Source organism: Mytilus trossulus, chromosome 3 (assembly GCF_036588685.1).
Source record: "Mytilus trossulus isolate FHL-02 chromosome 3, PNRI_Mtr1.1.1.hap1, whole genome shotgun sequence".
Lineage (NCBI taxonomy): Eukaryota > Metazoa > Mollusca > Bivalvia > Mytilida > Mytilidae > Mytilus > Mytilus trossulus.
In genome coordinates this window covers 65,331,455-65,351,303 of record NC_086375.1, presented here as the reverse complement: position 1 = coordinate 65,351,303, position 19,849 = coordinate 65,331,455, and the positions used below count along the sequence as shown (strand labels likewise).

At 32.9% G+C, this 19,849-nt stretch overlaps 1 protein-coding gene across 2 annotated transcripts; it reads left to right on the top strand.

Moving 5' to 3' along the window:
* Positions 1-1,187: 1,187 nt before the first annotated feature.
* On the top strand, positions 1,188-19,290 carry LOC134712139 (5'-AMP-activated protein kinase subunit beta-1-like). Of its 2 annotated transcripts, none has more exons than XM_063573319.1 (7): positions 1,188-1,677; positions 6,562-6,716; positions 13,423-13,516; positions 14,331-14,457; positions 17,046-17,173; positions 18,266-18,334; positions 18,916-19,290. In XM_063573319.1, the coding sequence occupies exons 1-7, from the start codon at positions 1,549-1,551 to the stop codon at positions 18,991-18,993; spliced, it is 780 nt and encodes a 259-aa protein (XP_063429389.1). In that variant the 5' UTR covers positions 1,188-1,548; the 3' UTR covers positions 18,994-19,290. The 2 variants fall into 2 exon arrangements, with proteins under 2 accessions (XP_063429389.1, XP_063429390.1); XM_063573320.1 differs by lacking the exon at positions 14,331-14,457 and adding an exon at positions 14,129-14,255.
* Positions 19,291-19,849: the final 559 nt, after the last annotated feature.

Sequence of the window (19,849 nt, the reverse complement as noted above, 5' to 3'; positions counted from 1 at the left end):
ATTAAGCTCGTGCTGAATTGGAGTTTTTTCTTGGTCTAATTCCATATTATAGATTAAAAACATATGTAAATCATAGTTTTACTTGCACAAGAACCTTTTTTTTTGTGTGGATCGAACCAGTCAATTTTCCTTTGTTTCACTTTAAATGTTGACTCATTCTTTTTCGTAAATTAAGAATTGAATGCTTCATTTTGTAACTTCATTTGGGTGTAACAGCGTAAAAGTGTTGACCTAAGAACATATTGTATGAAGCGTGGATGCGCTTCATTCTAAAAATGTGCGCACGGTCAACGCTTTTGCAACCCTTTGAAGTTACAAAAAGAAGCATAACTTTTATCCATTTTTAGACCGTCGGTATCTTCTATTAATTTTGAACGAGTCAAAAAATGTATAAATACATATATATGTATTTGTTTCTATACTTTAAATAGATATTTCAGTGGTGACTACAGAGACATACATGCCGTGTATATATGCGGTATATGGTAGCTTCATGTGACCTTTAGCGAAAATTCGCATGAAATGAAAGTCTCCAACTAAATATCTACACTATCTTTTACTCTGTATTATAGCGGTCAATGCTCTCCAGTATTCTATTATCAATGACCTATGTGGATAGTAAACCAACAATTGATAGTAAATTGTAAACAAATGTTGTTTCGAATATAGTTATGTGCACATAAATGTAAGTATGACACTGAAAAGTAGGAACTGATTATTATACAAACAAAAACGTGAATAACGGATTTTGGAGGAAAAAATTCAGGTGGAGGCAAATGATGTCTCTTAATGTCTCTAGAACTCCTTAATGTCTCTGGAACTCCATCACATTTTTGTTATACTCGGGCTGAAAAGAGGTTCAATATAATGCTCTACTGTCTCATGATTGAAATGACTGGTGACGGCTAGCAAACGACCCCCCCCCCCCCCCCCCCCCCCCCAAAACCCCCACTCAAACGTCAGGAGCATAGGCAGACATGAGATAATGCAATATTTCATGGGAAGGCTCTGTGGATAAATTGTGGAGTACCTACTTTACGGGAAGTAAAGGGGCGTTAAAATTGATCATGAAAAAAACTGATTTCAATGATCTTTCTGAATGGTGTCTGAGTCTAAAAAATGAAAGTATGTTCAAATAGAATTTTAACGGATTTAAAAAAAAAGTCCGTACTTGTACTACCATTTATTTTTTCTGGCATGCGTATCGTGTATTCCACCATATTTGTTTACTTTCTGCAGTCGATTCAATCAAATTTTTTAAAATGTTGACTTCAGAAAAGATAAAATGACGTAAAGATTAGGCAAGGAGCATCGGATTTTGTCCTAAAACTTAAGCGAAGTTAACTTTTGGGATTAGGTCGTTATAAATTTTGTAAAGACACTACACGAGGTGATCGACCACCACATGACAAGTGTCGGTCATATTATTTTTGTCTTCACTTGGATATAATTAATAAGTCAACTACTGATTGCACCTAATGTATCAGTCAGAGTGAAATATTAATTTGAGACATTTTTAAATCCGATGTGACGCTACAATCTAGTAGAATGGGCAATACATCACAAAAATCTCGCCATGTGTCTGGCGATGAATCTGGACCTCAACTTGTAGCTGGAAGATATGGATATAGCGAAAAAGAATTTGATCACATTCAAGTGATCAATCCTAACACGAGGGTAATTCTTTAAATTTATTTTTCGTGCTTTTCTCTACCAGTGTTTTTAGTAAACATGTAAATATTTACTTGATGTCTTCAGTTGAAGGTGAAGGTCATATGCCCAATGATTAAAAACAATTTTTTATCTTTCTCATATTTTGAGGTTCAGATTTTCAAATATTTTTGTGTAAGTTTAAACTGTGAATCATTTCATGAACTGAATTATTCAATAAGAAATTAAAAAAAAAAATAGATTATAAAGTTGACATTTTTATGATAATTGTGTCATGTAGCCCCAAGTAGAAATGTGTACTATTTGACATTGAGGAAGGTTACAATTTAGCATATAAATATAAAAGTAGAATAACATTTTGACTTTCCAAAAGAATGAACTGCATCAAATGTGCGTGTAAGTTGTAGATGACCTTTTCTTTATATTTTGTTAAGTACAATTATACAAATACCTTAAGACACAACGGTACATTTTTCTACATTGTTTATTAATAGATTTGTAAATTATAGTTGTACACTACTGTAGATAAATGTTTATGAAATGTTCTAGTTAATATATTGTCCCATAAATATAATTGTCAAATTGCAGTCTACTTTATTTGGTCCAATAAATTTACTTGTGTTGTAAAATAAATTTTTCCAATCCTTACTCTATATATATATTAATTTATATTAAAGGTTAAATTATTTTCAAATGTTCATGTACAGAATGTATGCGAATCAGGTGACAACAAGTATAAAATTGATGCCATTTGTAGATTGTGATTGTCACTGCTTTCTGTGAAGTGTTCATTTCTTTTCATTAAGAAATTATTTATATACTGCAGAATCTTCTTGTGTTAACATTGTAGCACATTTAGTACATTGTCCTTGATAAATATATAACAGCTCCTGTGATGGCTAGGATAACTGGTCATGTACTTAATATACACAATGAATGTACAGGATCCTTTAAATACAAGGAATTTTTATTTTTTTATGCCACCGCCATAAAAGATGGGGCAATAATTAGTTTTACCCTTGTCCCACAGAGATTGGTCTGATTACTTTCAATGTAATTGATTAGATTCAAAATACTTTGTCATTTGTACGATTCAATTAAATAATGATTACATCGATATATCATTTCTGAAAGTATCTGATTAATTTTATGATTAAATTGCCAAAGTTATCATGATTACATCTGACTAAAATCATGACAGTCATGACAGTGAATTTAAAAAAATTTGTTTCAAGTCATGAGAATGATTTCAAATAAACGTTTTATATAACAATAGGATTTTTGAGAGAGGATTTTATTTGATATGTTACAAAATAACAGCTTCAATCAAACTTCGTCTAATTCACTACATACATGTATATACATTTACATGAACATTGTGTCACTGGTTATGACCCATTACATCATTGATGTGTGAATTATTTTGACTTCGATTGAATAAAGGTTTATAAAGAGACGACATGATAGTTTGGTGTTTGTCTTCTGACCTTTTCCAGACTTTATATGTACATGTACATGTATTTCTAGGTGCAGTTTCTGGCAGATGCACATACATATATTGTCTGTCCGTATGTCTCAAGGTTACATTTCTGTAAATATTGACAACTTATAAGGCTAAACTGTACCACTTTGACTATGAAGTTTTGACATAAATCTTATCCTAGAATTGAAAGTTCATCTACACCACAATTTTTTTTCCTAGGTCAAAATATAGGGCTGTGCAGCATATTTTCAAGGTTTATATGCCCTGAACTTCTCAGAGTTTAAACTAACACTAATTTTTCTTATCTAGTCCTACCTCTAAGGTTACCACAGATTTCAGTGTAAACAATATGCACATGTATATTTACTGGTAACATTCCCAAGTTATATCTCTGTGATATGGAACACAGAGAGGTTAACTGGTAACCAGTATGTAAACAAAATCAATTTTCTATGAATATTCAAGATCTCCCCAAAAGAGGCGTGTCTTGAGAAACAGCTGTATTTACAATTTTTTAGTGCAACCTCAAAGTTGTTTTCCATTCTCTACTTTAGTTTTTTTCAATTAAATGTAATGAATTTTATACACAATTCTTACAAAATGTATTACCACAGATCATGTTTGAATTTGGGTGGCCTCACTTTAATCATTCTAGAGTTATGCCCCTTTTCATATTTTTATTCTGAGTTTTTGGACATTTCTTTCTTTTGTTTTGGTTTGTCCCTACAAAGGTGCATGAAGCTGGTTATAATGTGTCCATTATCACATATATATACAGAAGTGAAATTACATTAATTATCAATACATTATTTGTTTTATCAGCACCATCTTTGAATTTTGAGCTTGTGTAAAATTTTAGAAGTTTAATATTTTCATTTGCAAAACTTTTCAACTGTTAAATAAATTTAAAAAAATATTTATTTTATCTGCTGCAAATACCTGTTCATGTCTGTGACATTATTCACTTGGAATTGATCTAATTTTATTGTTGTTTGAACAACAGAATGTACATGTACGTAATTCTTTTGACATGCATTACATATATATATATATATATATGTATCTTTTCAACAACAAGATCTACAAGTTATCATTTATGCTGAAATCAATAGTAGTCATTCTATAATAGGGAGTGATCACCCTTCAATGAAGATTATTTTTTATCCTTTTTATACGACCGCAAATTTTGAAAAAATTTTCGTCGTATATTGCTATCACGTTGGCGTCGTCGTCTGCGTCGTCGTCGTCGTCGTCGTCGTTGTCGTCGTCGTCCGAATACTTTTAGTTTTCGCACTCTAACTTTAGTAAAAGTGAATAGAAATCTATGAAATTTTAACACAAGGTTTATGACCACAAAAGAAAGGTTGGGATTGATTTTGGGAGTTTTGGTTTCAACAGTTTAGGAATTAGGGCCAAAAAAGGGCCCAAATAAGCATTATTCTGGGTTTTCGCACAATAACTTAAGTTTAAGTAAATAGAAATCCATGAAATTTAAACATAATGTTTATGACAACAAAAGGAAGATTGGTATTGATTTTGGGAGTTTAGGTCCCAACAGTTTAGGAATTAGGGTCCAAAAAGGGACCCAAATAAGCATTTTTCTTGGTTTTCGCACCATAACGTTAGTATAAGTAAATAGAAATCTATGAAATTTAAACACAAGGTTAATGACCATAAAAGGAAAGTTGGTATTGATTTTGGGAGTTTTGGTCCCAACAGTTTAGGAGAAAGGGGCCCAGAGGGTCCAAAATTAAACTTTGTTTGATTTCATCAAAATTGAATAATTGGGGTTCTTTGATATGCCGAATCTAACTGTGTATGTAGATTCTTAACTTTTGGTCCCGTTTTCAAATTGGTCTACATTAAGGTCCAAAGGGTCCAAAATTAAACTTAGTTTGATTTTAACAAAAATTTAATCCGTGGGGTTCTTTGATATGCTGAATCTAAAAATGAACTTAGATTTTTTATTATTGGCCCAGTTTTCAAGTTGGCCCAAATCGGGGTCCAAAATTAAACCTTTTTGATTTCATCAAAAATTGAATAAATGGGGTTCTTTGATATGCCAAATCTAACTGTGTATGTAGATTTTTCATTTTTGGTCCCGTTTTCAAATTGGCCTACATTAAGGTCCAAAGAGTCCAAAATTAAACTAAGTTTGATTTTTAACAAAAATTAAATTATTGGGCCTCTTTGATATGCTGAATCTAAACATGTACTTAGATTTTTGATTATGGGCCCAGTTTTCAAGTTGGTCCAAATCAGGATCTAAAATTATTATATTAAGTTTTGTGCAATAGCAAGTCTTTTCAATTGCACAGTATTGTGCAATGGCAAGAAATATCTAATTTCACAATATTGTGAAATAGCAAATTTTTTTTTAATTAGAGTTATCTTTCTTTGTCCAAAATAGTAAGCAAGAAATATCTTATTGCAAGATTTTTTTTTAATTGGAGTTATCTTTCGTTGTCCAGAATCAACTTAAATCTTTGTTATATACAATATACAATGTATATTCACTTTTTACTACCAACTGATAAATTTAAATAATCTTTACCATTCAGTGATAACAAGCAGTTTTTTACATCTTAATATTTTATGATGTATTTAAATGAGTAGTTATTGTTTCAAACTCCATTAGAATATTTTAATTGAGATTAGTTTTGGAATAAGGGAAAGGGGGATGTGATTAAAAAATTGGGTTCAATTTTTCTCATTTGAAATTTCATTAATAAAAAGAAAATTTCTTCAAACATTTTTTTGAGAGGATTAATATTGAACAGCATAGTGAATTGCTCTAAGAGAAAACAAAAATTTTAAGTTCATTAGAACACATTCATTCTGTGTCAGAAACCTATGCTGTGTCAACTATTTAATCACAATCCAAATTTAGAGCTGAATCCAGCTTGAATGTTGGATCCATACTTGCCCCAACCGTTCAGGGTTCAACCTCTGCGGTCGTATAAAGCTACGCCCTGCGAAGCATCTGGTTATGTTTTGGGCAAAAAGTCAAAAACTGAAGAAGATGGAGAGAAACTGCAAACAAGAAAAAAAAGATCAGCAATACAAGATCAACTTATATATGATTTACATGTCTGTCTGGGACGGTTCATCTAATGTTTAATATTGTGGACTCAATCTGTCAATAGATGATTTAATACATGTAAAAAATGTATCTTTGTAGCTTTATATAGCTATATACAGTACATGTATAAAAGGTGTAATTTTTTTTGTACCCCAATCTTTTATGGTAAGTTGAAAAAAGATGTAATTCTTTAATATTTTCCTGTTATTTGTTTGTTTTTAATTTGCTTTACAAATTGGAGAATATTTATTCCGCCCAATTTAGCAGGTCGGAGGTAGAGGGGCAATCATTTTATTGAAAAAAAAAATTTGTTTTGTCTTTTTAGCGACCAAGAGCTGCCACAACACTGAGTCAGGGAGCTGATATGGTTTACCAGACGCCTAAACTTTTACCAGCAGTATTCAAATGGGAAGGTGGCGGAAAAGATATTTACTTAGCTGGAAGTTTTAATAAATGGGCCAAAATACCTCTTGTCAAAAGGTTTGTAAAGAAAAAGATTGAACTATTTTCCCAAGTTATTCAAGACAATATAATAACCATACACTAGGGCAAACTGCATTTTATCTGGTAGCTTTGATTGTTTGTATTGGTGTAACATGAAGAGGAATAAAGCTACCTACCAAAAATATACCATAATCGCTATTGTCTTCATTTGAGCAGACCCATGTGGGATAACTGATGACTCATAAATAAAAGAAAAGTAATTTATCATGGTTATTGTATTGAATGTCAAAAGGTGATTATTTGATAACTTCATGTATTAACTATGTTTTTAAACCACAAACACAATTTTTAATATGGTTAACAATTATTGATTGTAATGGATAGATATGTTACATGTATATAATTAGATAATTGGTATGAATATAAGGATTTGTGGGGTATATATGTTCATGAAACACCAAGCAATTAACAAAAAATGAATTGTGTTAATTGATTGATTGTTAATGTTTAATAACTTTCAACACTATACGCTTTGTCATCGAAAACAGCTTTTATTGGTGGAGGTATCTGGAATTGTCTGAGAGAACCATGACTGTTGGCTGCAAAACAAACAATCCTAATCTGTTGGATTCTAACATACTTGCTACACATGGGGCTCAAATTCTCAACCTTAGTGTTAACTTTAACAAGTAGTCCAGCTGATTCGTGCATATTTTCAAAAGAATTGTGGGTTTGATGATAAAAGCATTAGACTTTGCACAAGGGTAAACATGTATATTGTGGTCAATTTAGGCTATGACCCACTCTGAAAAATCCAAAATGGCGGAAATTTTCAAGATGGCGGACAGATGCTTTAAATTTCACAAATTTACCAATAAAAAGCAAAGAGATTTGACACTAAATCTTTTTAGAGTAAATACAACATAAGGAATCATTTCAGATAAGTTCTATTACTATTATGAACTACTCAATAATTTTCAAAATGGTGGACATTTTAAAAATGGCCGCCAAAGCAAGTGAAATACACAAAACCAAAACTGCTAAAAACTTCAACTATTTTTTTCACTATCAAATTGTACTTTAAAAACATTACTACACGAAAGTAATTACAGTTCTTCAGTTGTCAAAGTGTATCAAAAATTGATTGGCCAACTAGTCTCTGTCACATTCCCCACCACATTTACAAAGTGCTGTGCATAACAGCATGGCCTTCACGCATTTGCATTGTCCACGACATCCATTTTCAATTTTACAGCCACACTTTATCAGCTCATTACAACAGGCTGAGGCTTGTTGCAAGGATGTCCAATAGGGTATCCACATCTGTGTTTTGTCCTTTTGCCATCCCCATTCACTCGGTGAACCTACTTGGGGAGAAGGTTCTAGACATTTTCCCCAACAAAGGCTTGCCATGTAAACAGCTCGTTTTGTATGTTCTAGTAGAGCAGATTCTGATGGAGGAATGTTATCTATTGCCCTTCCTTTCCTAGTGAATAGATCCTTCCGTGCGTCGTTCACCTTCGTACATTGGCTTGTTTTATCATACATTAGTATAACATATCGCTCTATCTGAAGCATGAAATTGGAAATAACATTTGGTGATGCTGTTCGACTTAATGTTTCAAACACAGGTGTAATCTCTTCAAAAGAGCTCCATGTATCCCATGCGGTTTTCTTTCCTTTGTAAGCAAACGACGATACTTGATCACAACCTGTAAAGGAGTGAAAGAACAAAAGTCCCCGTGAACTTAAAGGTCCAAGACTTTTGGCGATGTCATGAACAGCTAAATATCTGAAATTTTTGCCAACTCCAAAAGCAATCCAAAACTCATTCACCTCAATTTCATGGACAATAGAAATTGCAATAACTACGACATCTGTATCAACTGTCCTCAATATAACCCGTTTTAATCCTTCTTCTACAGCATCATACACATGCAGCATCATCCGTGTATCTGCTTCCTCGTGTGTGCAAGGTGATAATTTACTAATATCTTTTGGTAGGCTGCATAGAACAACAGTTCCTTTCGTAGTAATCACCTGTTTCTGTTCATCAGACCCTCTTGCTGAAGCTACTAATTGTTCAGCTAAATATATGAACAGCTCTGTTTTATTGTCATTAACCCTAAAAAATGCCTCCCAGTTTCCTGGTACGCGTGAATCTGGCAGGACACGTCTTCTCACACCTTTGCCTCTTTTACATCTTGTTGAGGCTTTCAAACTATTCGAGATGTACTCATCCCAAACTACATCAAGTCGACTTACAAAGCGCAACTGATCATGTATGTAAGGCATGAAAATGTCATTGAAATAGTCTTCAAATGTCTTACTTCCACGAGGTTTCAACATATTAATGATGGCTGCGCCATCTATGACCAAAACCTCTACATTTGGTGCCTCCTCGTGCAGCTCTGTCAATCTTTCTAATGGAACTAACAGGTCAGATTTTGATCCCAGACGCATTTCTCCAAACTGTGAAAGAGCTGGAGGATATGATTGGTTTTCATGCCGAAAGAATTCCTCTAAGTCACCATTTCTTACTTGGCATGAAACATATAATTGTGAAAACAAAGAACAGTTTTGCTTCAAAGATGTTATCTGCTGTTTGTCTTTTGTTTCGGTCTTCGGTTGTTGTCAACTGAACAGCAATAGCTTGTTTTGTTTTATTGGTACATGAAGCAACTTTGATTTATTTTGAAGTCTTTCAGTTACAAACTGATGGTATTGTTCTTTTCCAAGATTTTCTACATTTCTTATAGTCTCACAGACACGTGGATCAACAATGTCTCGTGTATCAAGAATCAACAAATCTGTACTTTGCTCCTGAAAAGGATTTCCCATTTCCTCAAAAACGGCACACAAAGCTTTAACTTGAATTGAAAAAGTTGTTTGTTTACTCTTTGTTTGTTCATGATGTCGAACATCAGGTCCCTTGCTCTGATCTCTTTTGATCCATTCTTGTGACGTTTGGAATTCATTGATTACTCTGGCCATTTCCGGTCCAGACACCATCCAACGCTGAAGTTGTGCCATATTTTCAGTCAAGCCTATTGCTCCACCTTCTCCTTTGACAAGTTTATTGTTTTGTTCGTGTGCTTGATCGATAGCAATTGACGAAAATTTACTATGCGATTTATGCAACACAAACTTGCCATTTTCAAATTCTTTTGCAACACTTGGAGCTGTATCGTTCAATGCCATCATATCCCGTACATGTACTGGAAGCCATCTTGCATAGTTTGGATGGTCTAAAGCAAAGAACCATGGAATAATCTGTGTCATAGAATCTTTGTATAATTTGAAGTTACCTTCTCTTAATGATCGTACAAACAGCAGAATGTACAATTCAAACCTCAATGTCAACGACCAGAAGTTAAAAAGTGGACTTTCAATTTCTCTCAGCTCACGCCATTCCTCAAAAGTAACATCAGTATCTTCAAGGCTAGGTTCTTCCATACACACCCTATAAGCTCGTTGCATAAGAATATACAGTGCACTTGCAGTTACTTCATGGGCGTGTCGTGTTCTGGAGACATGAGACGCTCTCAAAAACGAATCTGCTGTTCCTGATGATGCTATATTCGCTTGACTCAAGGCACTTGTCCAACCACTATTGTCTAACCAATCGCCTATGGTTCTCAGCGCTGCTATTTCTATGTGAAGACCTCCAAACAGGACGACAATTTGTTCTTCTGAAAATCTGTTTGGTCAATTCCACTGAACTGATTTCGCAAGTGCATAGAGAGGCTGATCACAGGTGATTACTGGTATCTGTTCAGGATTTAAAAATTGAACACATTGTTTTGCTATATTCATAGAATGTCTAATCATTGCGATAGATTTAGCTTCTTCCTGAAACATGGGTAACAGTGAACTAATATCTAACGGTGCATTGATATCTGATGTGGCTTGACTAGCGTGGAAAGCTGCCCAGGAATATTCCATGTCTTCAATGTCATCTGCTTCAATTTTGGTATTCACATGATTAAGCCACCTGTAACATTATGTTTTACTTTATATTGAGTTAGTAATAAATGATAAAGTGTTCTAATATATATATGTGTGCATACAGACAGATGAACAAGCAATTAACATAGCAAATGTGCAAATAATGAGTGTTAATATCACATGAGAGGCGAGCAGTTGAAGCATGGCTATAAATGGTAAGTAGTTGTGTATAGTTTTCTATAAAGGTTAGTATTATTGACATAGGCATACAGTTTTCTAAAGGTAAGAATTAGTTTTATATATGTATATAGTGCTAGAATTAAAAAGGTGAGTATTGGTATAGTTTAGGCAACAATTCTACAAGTTGTGCTATGGAAAGAGCAGAATATTCATAATGTGTTCAAACATCAAACACAACGTTCAGACAACAGCTAACCCACCAAACTCAATCAAATAAAAGCTACAATAATAGTTGTTTGTTGCAACTTTTTAAAGCTGGTATCATATTGCGGTTCTCAACCAGACTTTTGTCTTTCAGCATACGTCTGAAAATAATAACATACCTGTACTCCAAATTCATTGCACTTGCTATCTCTGTACCATCGCTAATCATCGGACCATGAACCGTTGGTATTTCTGCAGGTTCTTTTGGAAGAACAACAGGAGGGACGATGGTATAGGCTTTTGGTAACGGTTTCAGGTCTTCCCTCTTTGATACTGTAGAATCAATTGGTATGGTTAATCTCTCGACACCAACATTTCCTGGAACTGGATGTTGAAAAAGTGATATGGCAGTTCCATGCAACGATCCTTGAGCAGTTGTCGAACTCGGGTTATGGTCGATATTATCCATGGCTGCAGTTGTAAACACACCATTCCGAAGTTTTGCTGGACATACCACATTTTCAATATTGAAAGCCTCACAGATGGAGTTGCCAAGAGCAGTAGATAAATTCATTATTCTGTCATAGGATAATGATAAACCTAAAGAGTACATTTTATCAATCAATCCTCGTTTCCTCGTTTCAGCATGTAGCAGAAGGCCTAAATATATTGGGGGAGGTGGCTCTCGCTCTGTTGAATGGAAGACTGCGGAGGAATCCTTTCGTCTGCGTATGGAGGAATTAAACTGAAGCAGCTGTGAAATAGTTAGTGTAGTCTGTGCTTCAAGAGAATTGCTTGACTGCATTTTAATATTTGGTCCACCAAGGATCATTCCGACTAATGTTTTCAATGATTGCCTCATCATCATAATTTGTTCTTGTTGCCTGTTTTATTGCAGCACCAACATCATCGTTATATAATAATAGCACATCTCTTCCTTGTTTATGGGCCTGCAAGTCTGGGATTGCTGCAAGAATTCGTTTTTTTAGATCTGTTGAATGCACCCTTGCAGATGTTTCTAACCCAAACTGTTCCATTCGAGAGGTATACATCCGCGTTAAGTCTGCTAATTTGAAAATTGGAATTACATCAGAGTCTATGCGTGATTCTTCTATGTACACTACCAGCTCCGCAAGGACGATCTCGTGGATACGACTGTCTGAACTTTCATCACTAATCTTTAGTGGTCTTGCTCTATTATACAAATGTGTCAGGCACTTAACATGATAAATGGCTTCTTGTGAAATCATGTCACCTGCGCTTAGTTTTGCCAAAAGTACTGTATCTTGCAGGTCAAGTGCACATTTACGTACATGTTTGTCTATTTCAAACGTAGATGCTTTGTGTAGATCTCCTGAAGACTCACCACAGAAGAAACAATCTTCAGTCATTGTCATTGTTGCAGAGCCAACACTTTGTCATGTTATTTTACTTTTAGTCCCAACCTGCTCACCACTCTCTCCTTTTCTCTTCTGCTTTTCGTGTCTGTCAATCTTTAATTCTGAAAACTTATTTCTACATGTTTTGTGCCATTTTGCATTGTGCAGCTGCAAGTTTAAAGCCAAACCGTTTTCGTCAATGAAATGTTCTAATCTAATCGGAATCGGGAACCATTCAATTAGCTGACATCGTTCTAAAATTGTTTCAAGTGTTTTGTATCCTGTTCCTACATCTACGTCAGATCGCTTGCTATTAGCGGGACACTGTAAATTTTCTTTAGTCTGTTCTTGGCAAAAAATACATTCATTCCAATCAAAGTCGGCAGATATAGAAGGTGTTGATGGTAATTCCGGATCTACAATTTTACACTGTTTTGACATTGCTAAAACTACTAGTTTATATCTCAAAATATACAGCTACAAGACTACCAATACCTAAAATGACAAAAAAAATCTTATTTGTTCATAATGCAATCAAGTTTTCCTACTTTTAAACTCTTTAGCACCCCAAAAAATCAATTAGTAACCTAGGATTAGCCAAATTTGTTAATTTTGATATATGACGGCGGCCATCTTGAAAAAAAGCCGCCATTTTGAAATTTCAAGGTGGGTCCATAGCTAATATTGTTTAGAATACCCATCTCTACTACCATGCCAAATTTGATGCTTTTATCATTAAACCCACAATTATTTCACCAATCAGCCGGACTAAAGCTTATAAGTATACAGCAGACGAACTAGCACTTACACCACTTGACAATCAAGGCCCCCAAGTTATTTTGATGAATATAAGTTTAACTTTAAAAATAAAGGAAAAATTGTATACCATGAACTGTATGATGATAATTTTCATATGGGTGGCTTGGCAAGTTTGATTCATTTGAAATTTGTTAATGCTTAATGGCTAGGTGTGTTAAAGTTATAATGCCACCTTGCATAATCCCATATTGCAATTTTTTTTTCTATTTCAGTCATGGTGATTTTCTAACAATTATAGAATTACCAGAAGGTGAACATCAGTACAAGTTTTTTGTTGATGGGTCATGGCAGCACAACCCTTCAGAGGTATATTTACTTAATTTTACAGTTTCATTTGATCATCATGGTATTGATTGTCACATGTATATGATATTACCTATTTGATTTTCATAACCAAAACAAGGCCTTGATTTATTTTAAGATTGCAGCATGCACAATCTCTACAAGACAAACATGTAGATGTATATACAGGATTAAAAAAAAGCGGAAAGAAATAACAGGACATTCTAATTCTTTTAAAAAAAACTGATCTAGCAATTGGATTTTTTTTTCAAAGCAAGTTCTATCCAAGCCTAAAATTACACACAGATGATAGAGTGCTGGAGTCGGTTTCACAAAAAAAACTTACACGACTAAGATTGAAATTTGTTTTGATATGGATTGACTTTGTCCTTCAATGACTAACTTTCAGAATATCATCTATAGTTAATTGATCAGAGTTGTTCATCTTGTCATTGTCAGGTAGATATAGAGCTTGGAATCATAAATCTAACCACTCATTATCAAAATTTTCATTAATATGTATTAACAAGTATTGTTTTGGATGATATTCAGTGTGTTAGACTTGTATGTATATGTATACACTTATATGTGATACACTGTACACAATGCACACATAACATTTTGAATACATTCCAGCCTACAATGACAGATAATCAAGGGAATATAAACAACACAATTCAGATTAGAAAGGCAGATTTTGAAGTGTTTGAAGCTTTAGCTTTAGATAGCCTAAATGTAAATAATTCTAAAAAAGACAAAGGACGTAAGTACTGAATTAGTCTATATTTATATACGTAATGTGTGTAGTACAAATCTCCAACTTTTAAATACATTCCAGCCTGTGTTGACAGATACTCAAGGAAGTGTAAGCAACTCAATACAAATTAGGAAAGCAGATTTTGAAGTGTTTGAAGCTTTAGCTTTAGATAGCCTATATGTAAAAAATTCTAAAAAAGACAAAGGCCGTAAGTACTGAATTAGTCTATATACATGTATAACCTTTCAGCCATGCTACTTCTAGCAAAGTACATATATTTGGGTGATTTGGGATTTTTATGAAACTGTATGTAATAAGAACTTAATTAACTGCATGTGAATATGTGAAAGTATACGTAACTGTCATACTTTGGGCTGTTCCATTAAAACATAAATGGTACCGAGGGAAGGCACTTAAAAAATGGGGTAACCACCTATTGAGGCAAATTTTACCCTCATTTCCACTTAAATGACCATAGATGAGATTTAGAAATGTTTTCCCTGGGTCCCATGTATAACTCTTGAAATACAGTCAATTAAATATTTGTTATATAGGTCTGTAAATAAAAAGGAAAATGTGTGAAAAGCAGAAAATTTTCACTTGAAATTGTGATTCTTTTGAAATCTGTCCTTAGGAATTTGATTGACTAAAAACAGTTTAAAAGCTACATGTACATATATCATTTATTCATCATTCAGATAAGTCAACAAGATCTAAATGCATAAAAAAGGAGTAAGTTCGATAAGGGCCAAATTTGGCCCCAATTATAAAGTCCATAGTTACAAGACATTAAATGTTCTAAGTTGTCTTAAAGATATGTGAGAAAGTTAAACAGAACTGTTTTTTATCAAAATTTAATTCTAACACGTTGATTTTTACATCCCAAAATGGTCAAAATAATAGATTTGGGCGAAATTTTACAAAATCAGCTGGATTTCAACCAAATTAAGGACCAGGAAACATAGAGCGCAGGCGTCAAAACACTTAATATTAAAAAAAGACATGTTAAATGTCTTCACAAACATTATTTTAAAAGATCTTTGTTGTCGACGTATGCGCTCTATGTTTCCTGTCCAATAGTCTATGGAAATTTACCCATTTTCATTGATTTTTTAGTGAAAAATCAATATGAGTGCACCTTGTGACGTCATAATGAAACGCAGAAACGTAAAATTTTCAACAAAATGGCTTATTTCCTATCTAGTCACTCAATTAGCTATAATTTATTGTGATATTGGACAATATCAAAATTTGAAATTTACGCTAAAAAAAGGGGTCCATTTTATGACCTTACCGAACATACTCCTTTCTGAAACCTGAAATATCCCTTAATTATGTGTACTTTGCCTGAAGATGATGAGTATATAAAACATGCATATAGATCATCTGAACAATTTACAAATCCAAATGAATGCACAGGTTTATGTATTGTACAATTGAAACTTATGTACTAGTGTGAAATATACATATAGTCTCCCCTTTCCCAAACTTAAAGGATTTAAAGGCATGGCTTCAGCTCATTAGTGGTATTAGATGTATATCTACTTATGCTTCTTACTTCCTTTCAGGTTGCATGCTAGACATCACTTCAGATGCTTGGTCCAAGCAAATAAGACTACTTTAACCAAATGTCATGAAACTTGTACAAAATATTAATTACCACAAAATACAGATCAAGTTTCTATTTTGGCGATGTCACTTATAATGGTTTTAGAGTTATGCCCCTTTACAAATGAAAAAAATACTGAAGTTTTGGTTTCAATTCACAAATTTAAGTAAGCCTCAACCAATTTTTGAAACTAATACACAATTTCCTCAAAATATAGATCAAGTTTGAATTTAAGGATGTCTTTTTTTATGGTTCTGCAGTTATTCCCCTTTACAAATGGAAAAATTGCTGAATTTTTATGTTTCCATTTTCTAACACTGGTGTGCCTCAACCAAAATTTTATGACACTTCTCAAATGCATATTTTTACCCAAAACTCAGATCAAGTACAAATTTGGGTAGCATCACTTTTACCTTTCTTCAGTTATGTCCCATTATAACTTAATATGAAAAGCAAGCAGGGGCATCATCTGTGTCTCATGGACACATTACCCATTTATTTGTAAGCAAGATGAAAGTTGTTTAGTCAAAAAACGTGTGTAATTGGATGACATGTGTTTGACTGTTTTAAAAAACTCTGTTGTCATGGTGGTAGTACAATGTAAATTAACTAATATTTCTGATAGATTTAAATGAAATTGTAAAATTCTTCATCAATCTTTGTCAAATGCCTAATGATTCAATATCCAACCTATCAACTGTTTCATGTTTATTATAAGTATCTTTTTTCAGGCATATTTCTGCTATGCTAGACTTGACACCCTAATTAATGTTAATAAAATATCTAAAAAATAAAAATTATCAAGATAAAAATATATAGCCATATGTAATTTGTAGAAAAGACTCAGTCATGATAACTAAAAAAAAATTTCAATTTATTCATATCTAATCATTAATACCAACCCTTATTATTGAAAGTTGTAATTTGAAGGGGAAATGTAATCATTTTAAATATATTAGTGCATTCATTAGTAAGTTTTGTCTGATTGTTTGTCAAGTGGAAAAATTTTCACCACGCCACTTTTGTTGGTTTTTTTTACTTTCTCTGATTAAGTGCTTCATTTCTATTATTAAAATACAATAGAATATCTGGATCATTGAAAAGTAAAATGAATTATTCACATATATGATTCAACATATTTGTAACTATTTACAATGAAATATAAGAAAGATGTTATTTGCTTACAGGAGAAAGTTTAGATGATGAATATGGACAGGAAGTACCAGTCAGGAAACCAGGAGAGAAAGTCACTGGACCACCTATTCTTCCTCCACATTTGTTACAAGTCATACTTAATAAAGATATTCCTGCCCATGTATGTATCCAGCAAAATAACAACAATTGGTTTTATAATTCAATATACATGTACAATGAATGGAACAGCTGCCAAATTTGTTTGATGAAACAAAAAATCAAACAAAAAAATTGAGTTTAGGTTATCACATTCACTGTAATCTTTGAAAAGAGTAATTTTTCACTTGTCAAACACACTCAAGAATGCCTTGAACAAACATGACAATTTACTTCAAACTTGACCTTATTACTAAGATTGGTTGTCTTTCAACTTTTTGTCTAGAGGTATAGGACATTAAATGTAAAAATACAGGGCAATTTTTCATGTCTCAAAATAAGTATGCTTTTACAAAACCTAACAAAATATAACACAGTTTTGCCTGTATTAAATCTACATTTATAAACATGTTCAGTCTGTCTGGTTTGCTTGTATGAAATCTACATAAACATGTTCAAATATATCACCCAGTTTTGCCTGTATGAAATCTACATAAACATGTTCAAATATATCACCCAGTTTCGCCTGTATGAAATATACATAAACATGTTCAAATATATCACCCAGTTTTGCCTGTATGAAATCTACATAAACATGTTCAAATATATCACCCAGTTTCGCCTGTATGAAATATACATAAACATGTTCAAATATTACACACAGTTTTGGCTGCTGTATTAAATCTACATGTTCAGTCTGTATGGCTTTTGGATGCCCTTGTATAATATCCTAGACAAAATTCAGACATACAAACACTGCTAGTAGATTGACATTTCACATGATCATGGTGCAAGAGTTTATTCTGACTACTGGTTATTTATCCAACTTCAACCCAGTCTTGTGTAAATACTATCTACTAATAGGACTGTTATCATTACAATGTATCAATTGAAAATTAACAAACTGTAAAAAGAAAGTGTTCTCTTTTGATTACAAACTTCTAAAGATGTTCATACTTATACACACTGGGCAAACCTTTTAGTGTATTGCTTGTTTTTGATTAATGATCATATGTGCACATTTAAGACTAGTACCCTGAATGTATCATTATTCAGGTGTGTTATGCAGCTACCTCAGAGTCTCTGTTTTACTGATATGTTATTATGTATATTTCAGTGTGAACCAACCTTATTACCAGAACCTAATCATGTTATGTTGAATCACTTGTATGCCTTATCAATAAAGGTTAGTCATGTTATGTTGAATCACTTGTATGCCTTATCAATAAAAGTAAGTCATCTTATTCAGTCTACTCTTACCCTTTGACACCATTTGAGAGTATGGTCTTGAGAAAATGATGATAGTCTGTCAGAAGAGTACAATAAAAGGCTGAGCAGTGTTTAGAGAGATCAAAATCTCTTGCATATAAATGACACCCTTGTAGATTAAGAAAGAGGGCAACCAGCTCTAGCCAGAAAATCAATCTTGTTGAGATGACCAACTATAATCTATAAATATACACGGTACAGTGAAGGGTCACCAACCTTGCAATGGAAAGTTCTTTATTACATATTGTACATGTCCATCCATTAAACAGAGTTAATATCTCCAACAAACATCCATGTCAACACTAACAAAAGACACCATTGTCCCCTTGGTTTGCCATTCAAAGTACAGATGACCACAAATTTTTATGGATTTTTAAAACAAAATTCATCACTTCTCCGTAAAATTCCATAATAAGCTGTTCGACAAATAGCGTGATTAACGTTATTCAAATAATATTTTGATTTAAGTTATCTAATTAAGTTTGCTATTTATTTCAGGATGGAGTTATGGTACTGAGTGCAACTCATCGATTTAGGAAAAAATATGTGACAACATTACTATATAAACCAATTTAGGTGTACATATTTATATAATTAATTAAACCAAGTGCAGAGTGATTGCAATATTAAATGATAATAATGTGACAGAAAAGTGATGAATGCTGGATGTAGATATTGCTGTATGTATATGATGTTAAAACATTGATAAATTGAATGTGACAAAGATCTCTATTTGCACGAGGAATTGCCAATATAGTATGTCTCATTTACCACCTGCCAATATCATCGCTGAAGAACAAATGGTATTTGTCCCTGCATTATTGGTTTCTTATAATCATTATTCTCCAGAATGTGTGATAGTCTTTTTTTTTTTTAAATTCTGTATGCTTGTAGATCTTAACTTAATATTCAAGATAATTGATTGTAAACAAATTGATTTGTATCACACTTTGTAGAAATTTTTAATTGGGATGAAAATTAGTTGTATATTTATTTACCTATAACGCATATTTAAAAAACAAAAAAATATCATTATTTTAATTCAATAAATGAAAGATTTCATTTTGCAAGAACTAAACTAGTCAGAGTTTCAGATATTTACCAACTCCGCTAATTAGTTCTCTATGTATTTTAAACAAAATGTTTTAGTGCCTTTTAGAACTTATCATATTGTTTAAGTTTACAAGACCTCAGTGGCCACATGAGTCATCACTTTCATTTTCAGCTGCACCTTTTCTGGGGATTAAAATGTGGTGCATTTATCAAATAACCATGAATTTGAGCAACATTTAAATTTTGATGAAAATCTAGTGTTTAAATCTCATTGAAATTGTAAAGTTAATGGTAAAAACAAATATTAAGATAATGTGTTCAGAGAAAAAAACAACATCTAATTTGTTCTTTCCAAACATTTGTTGTAATAAGGCTGCAT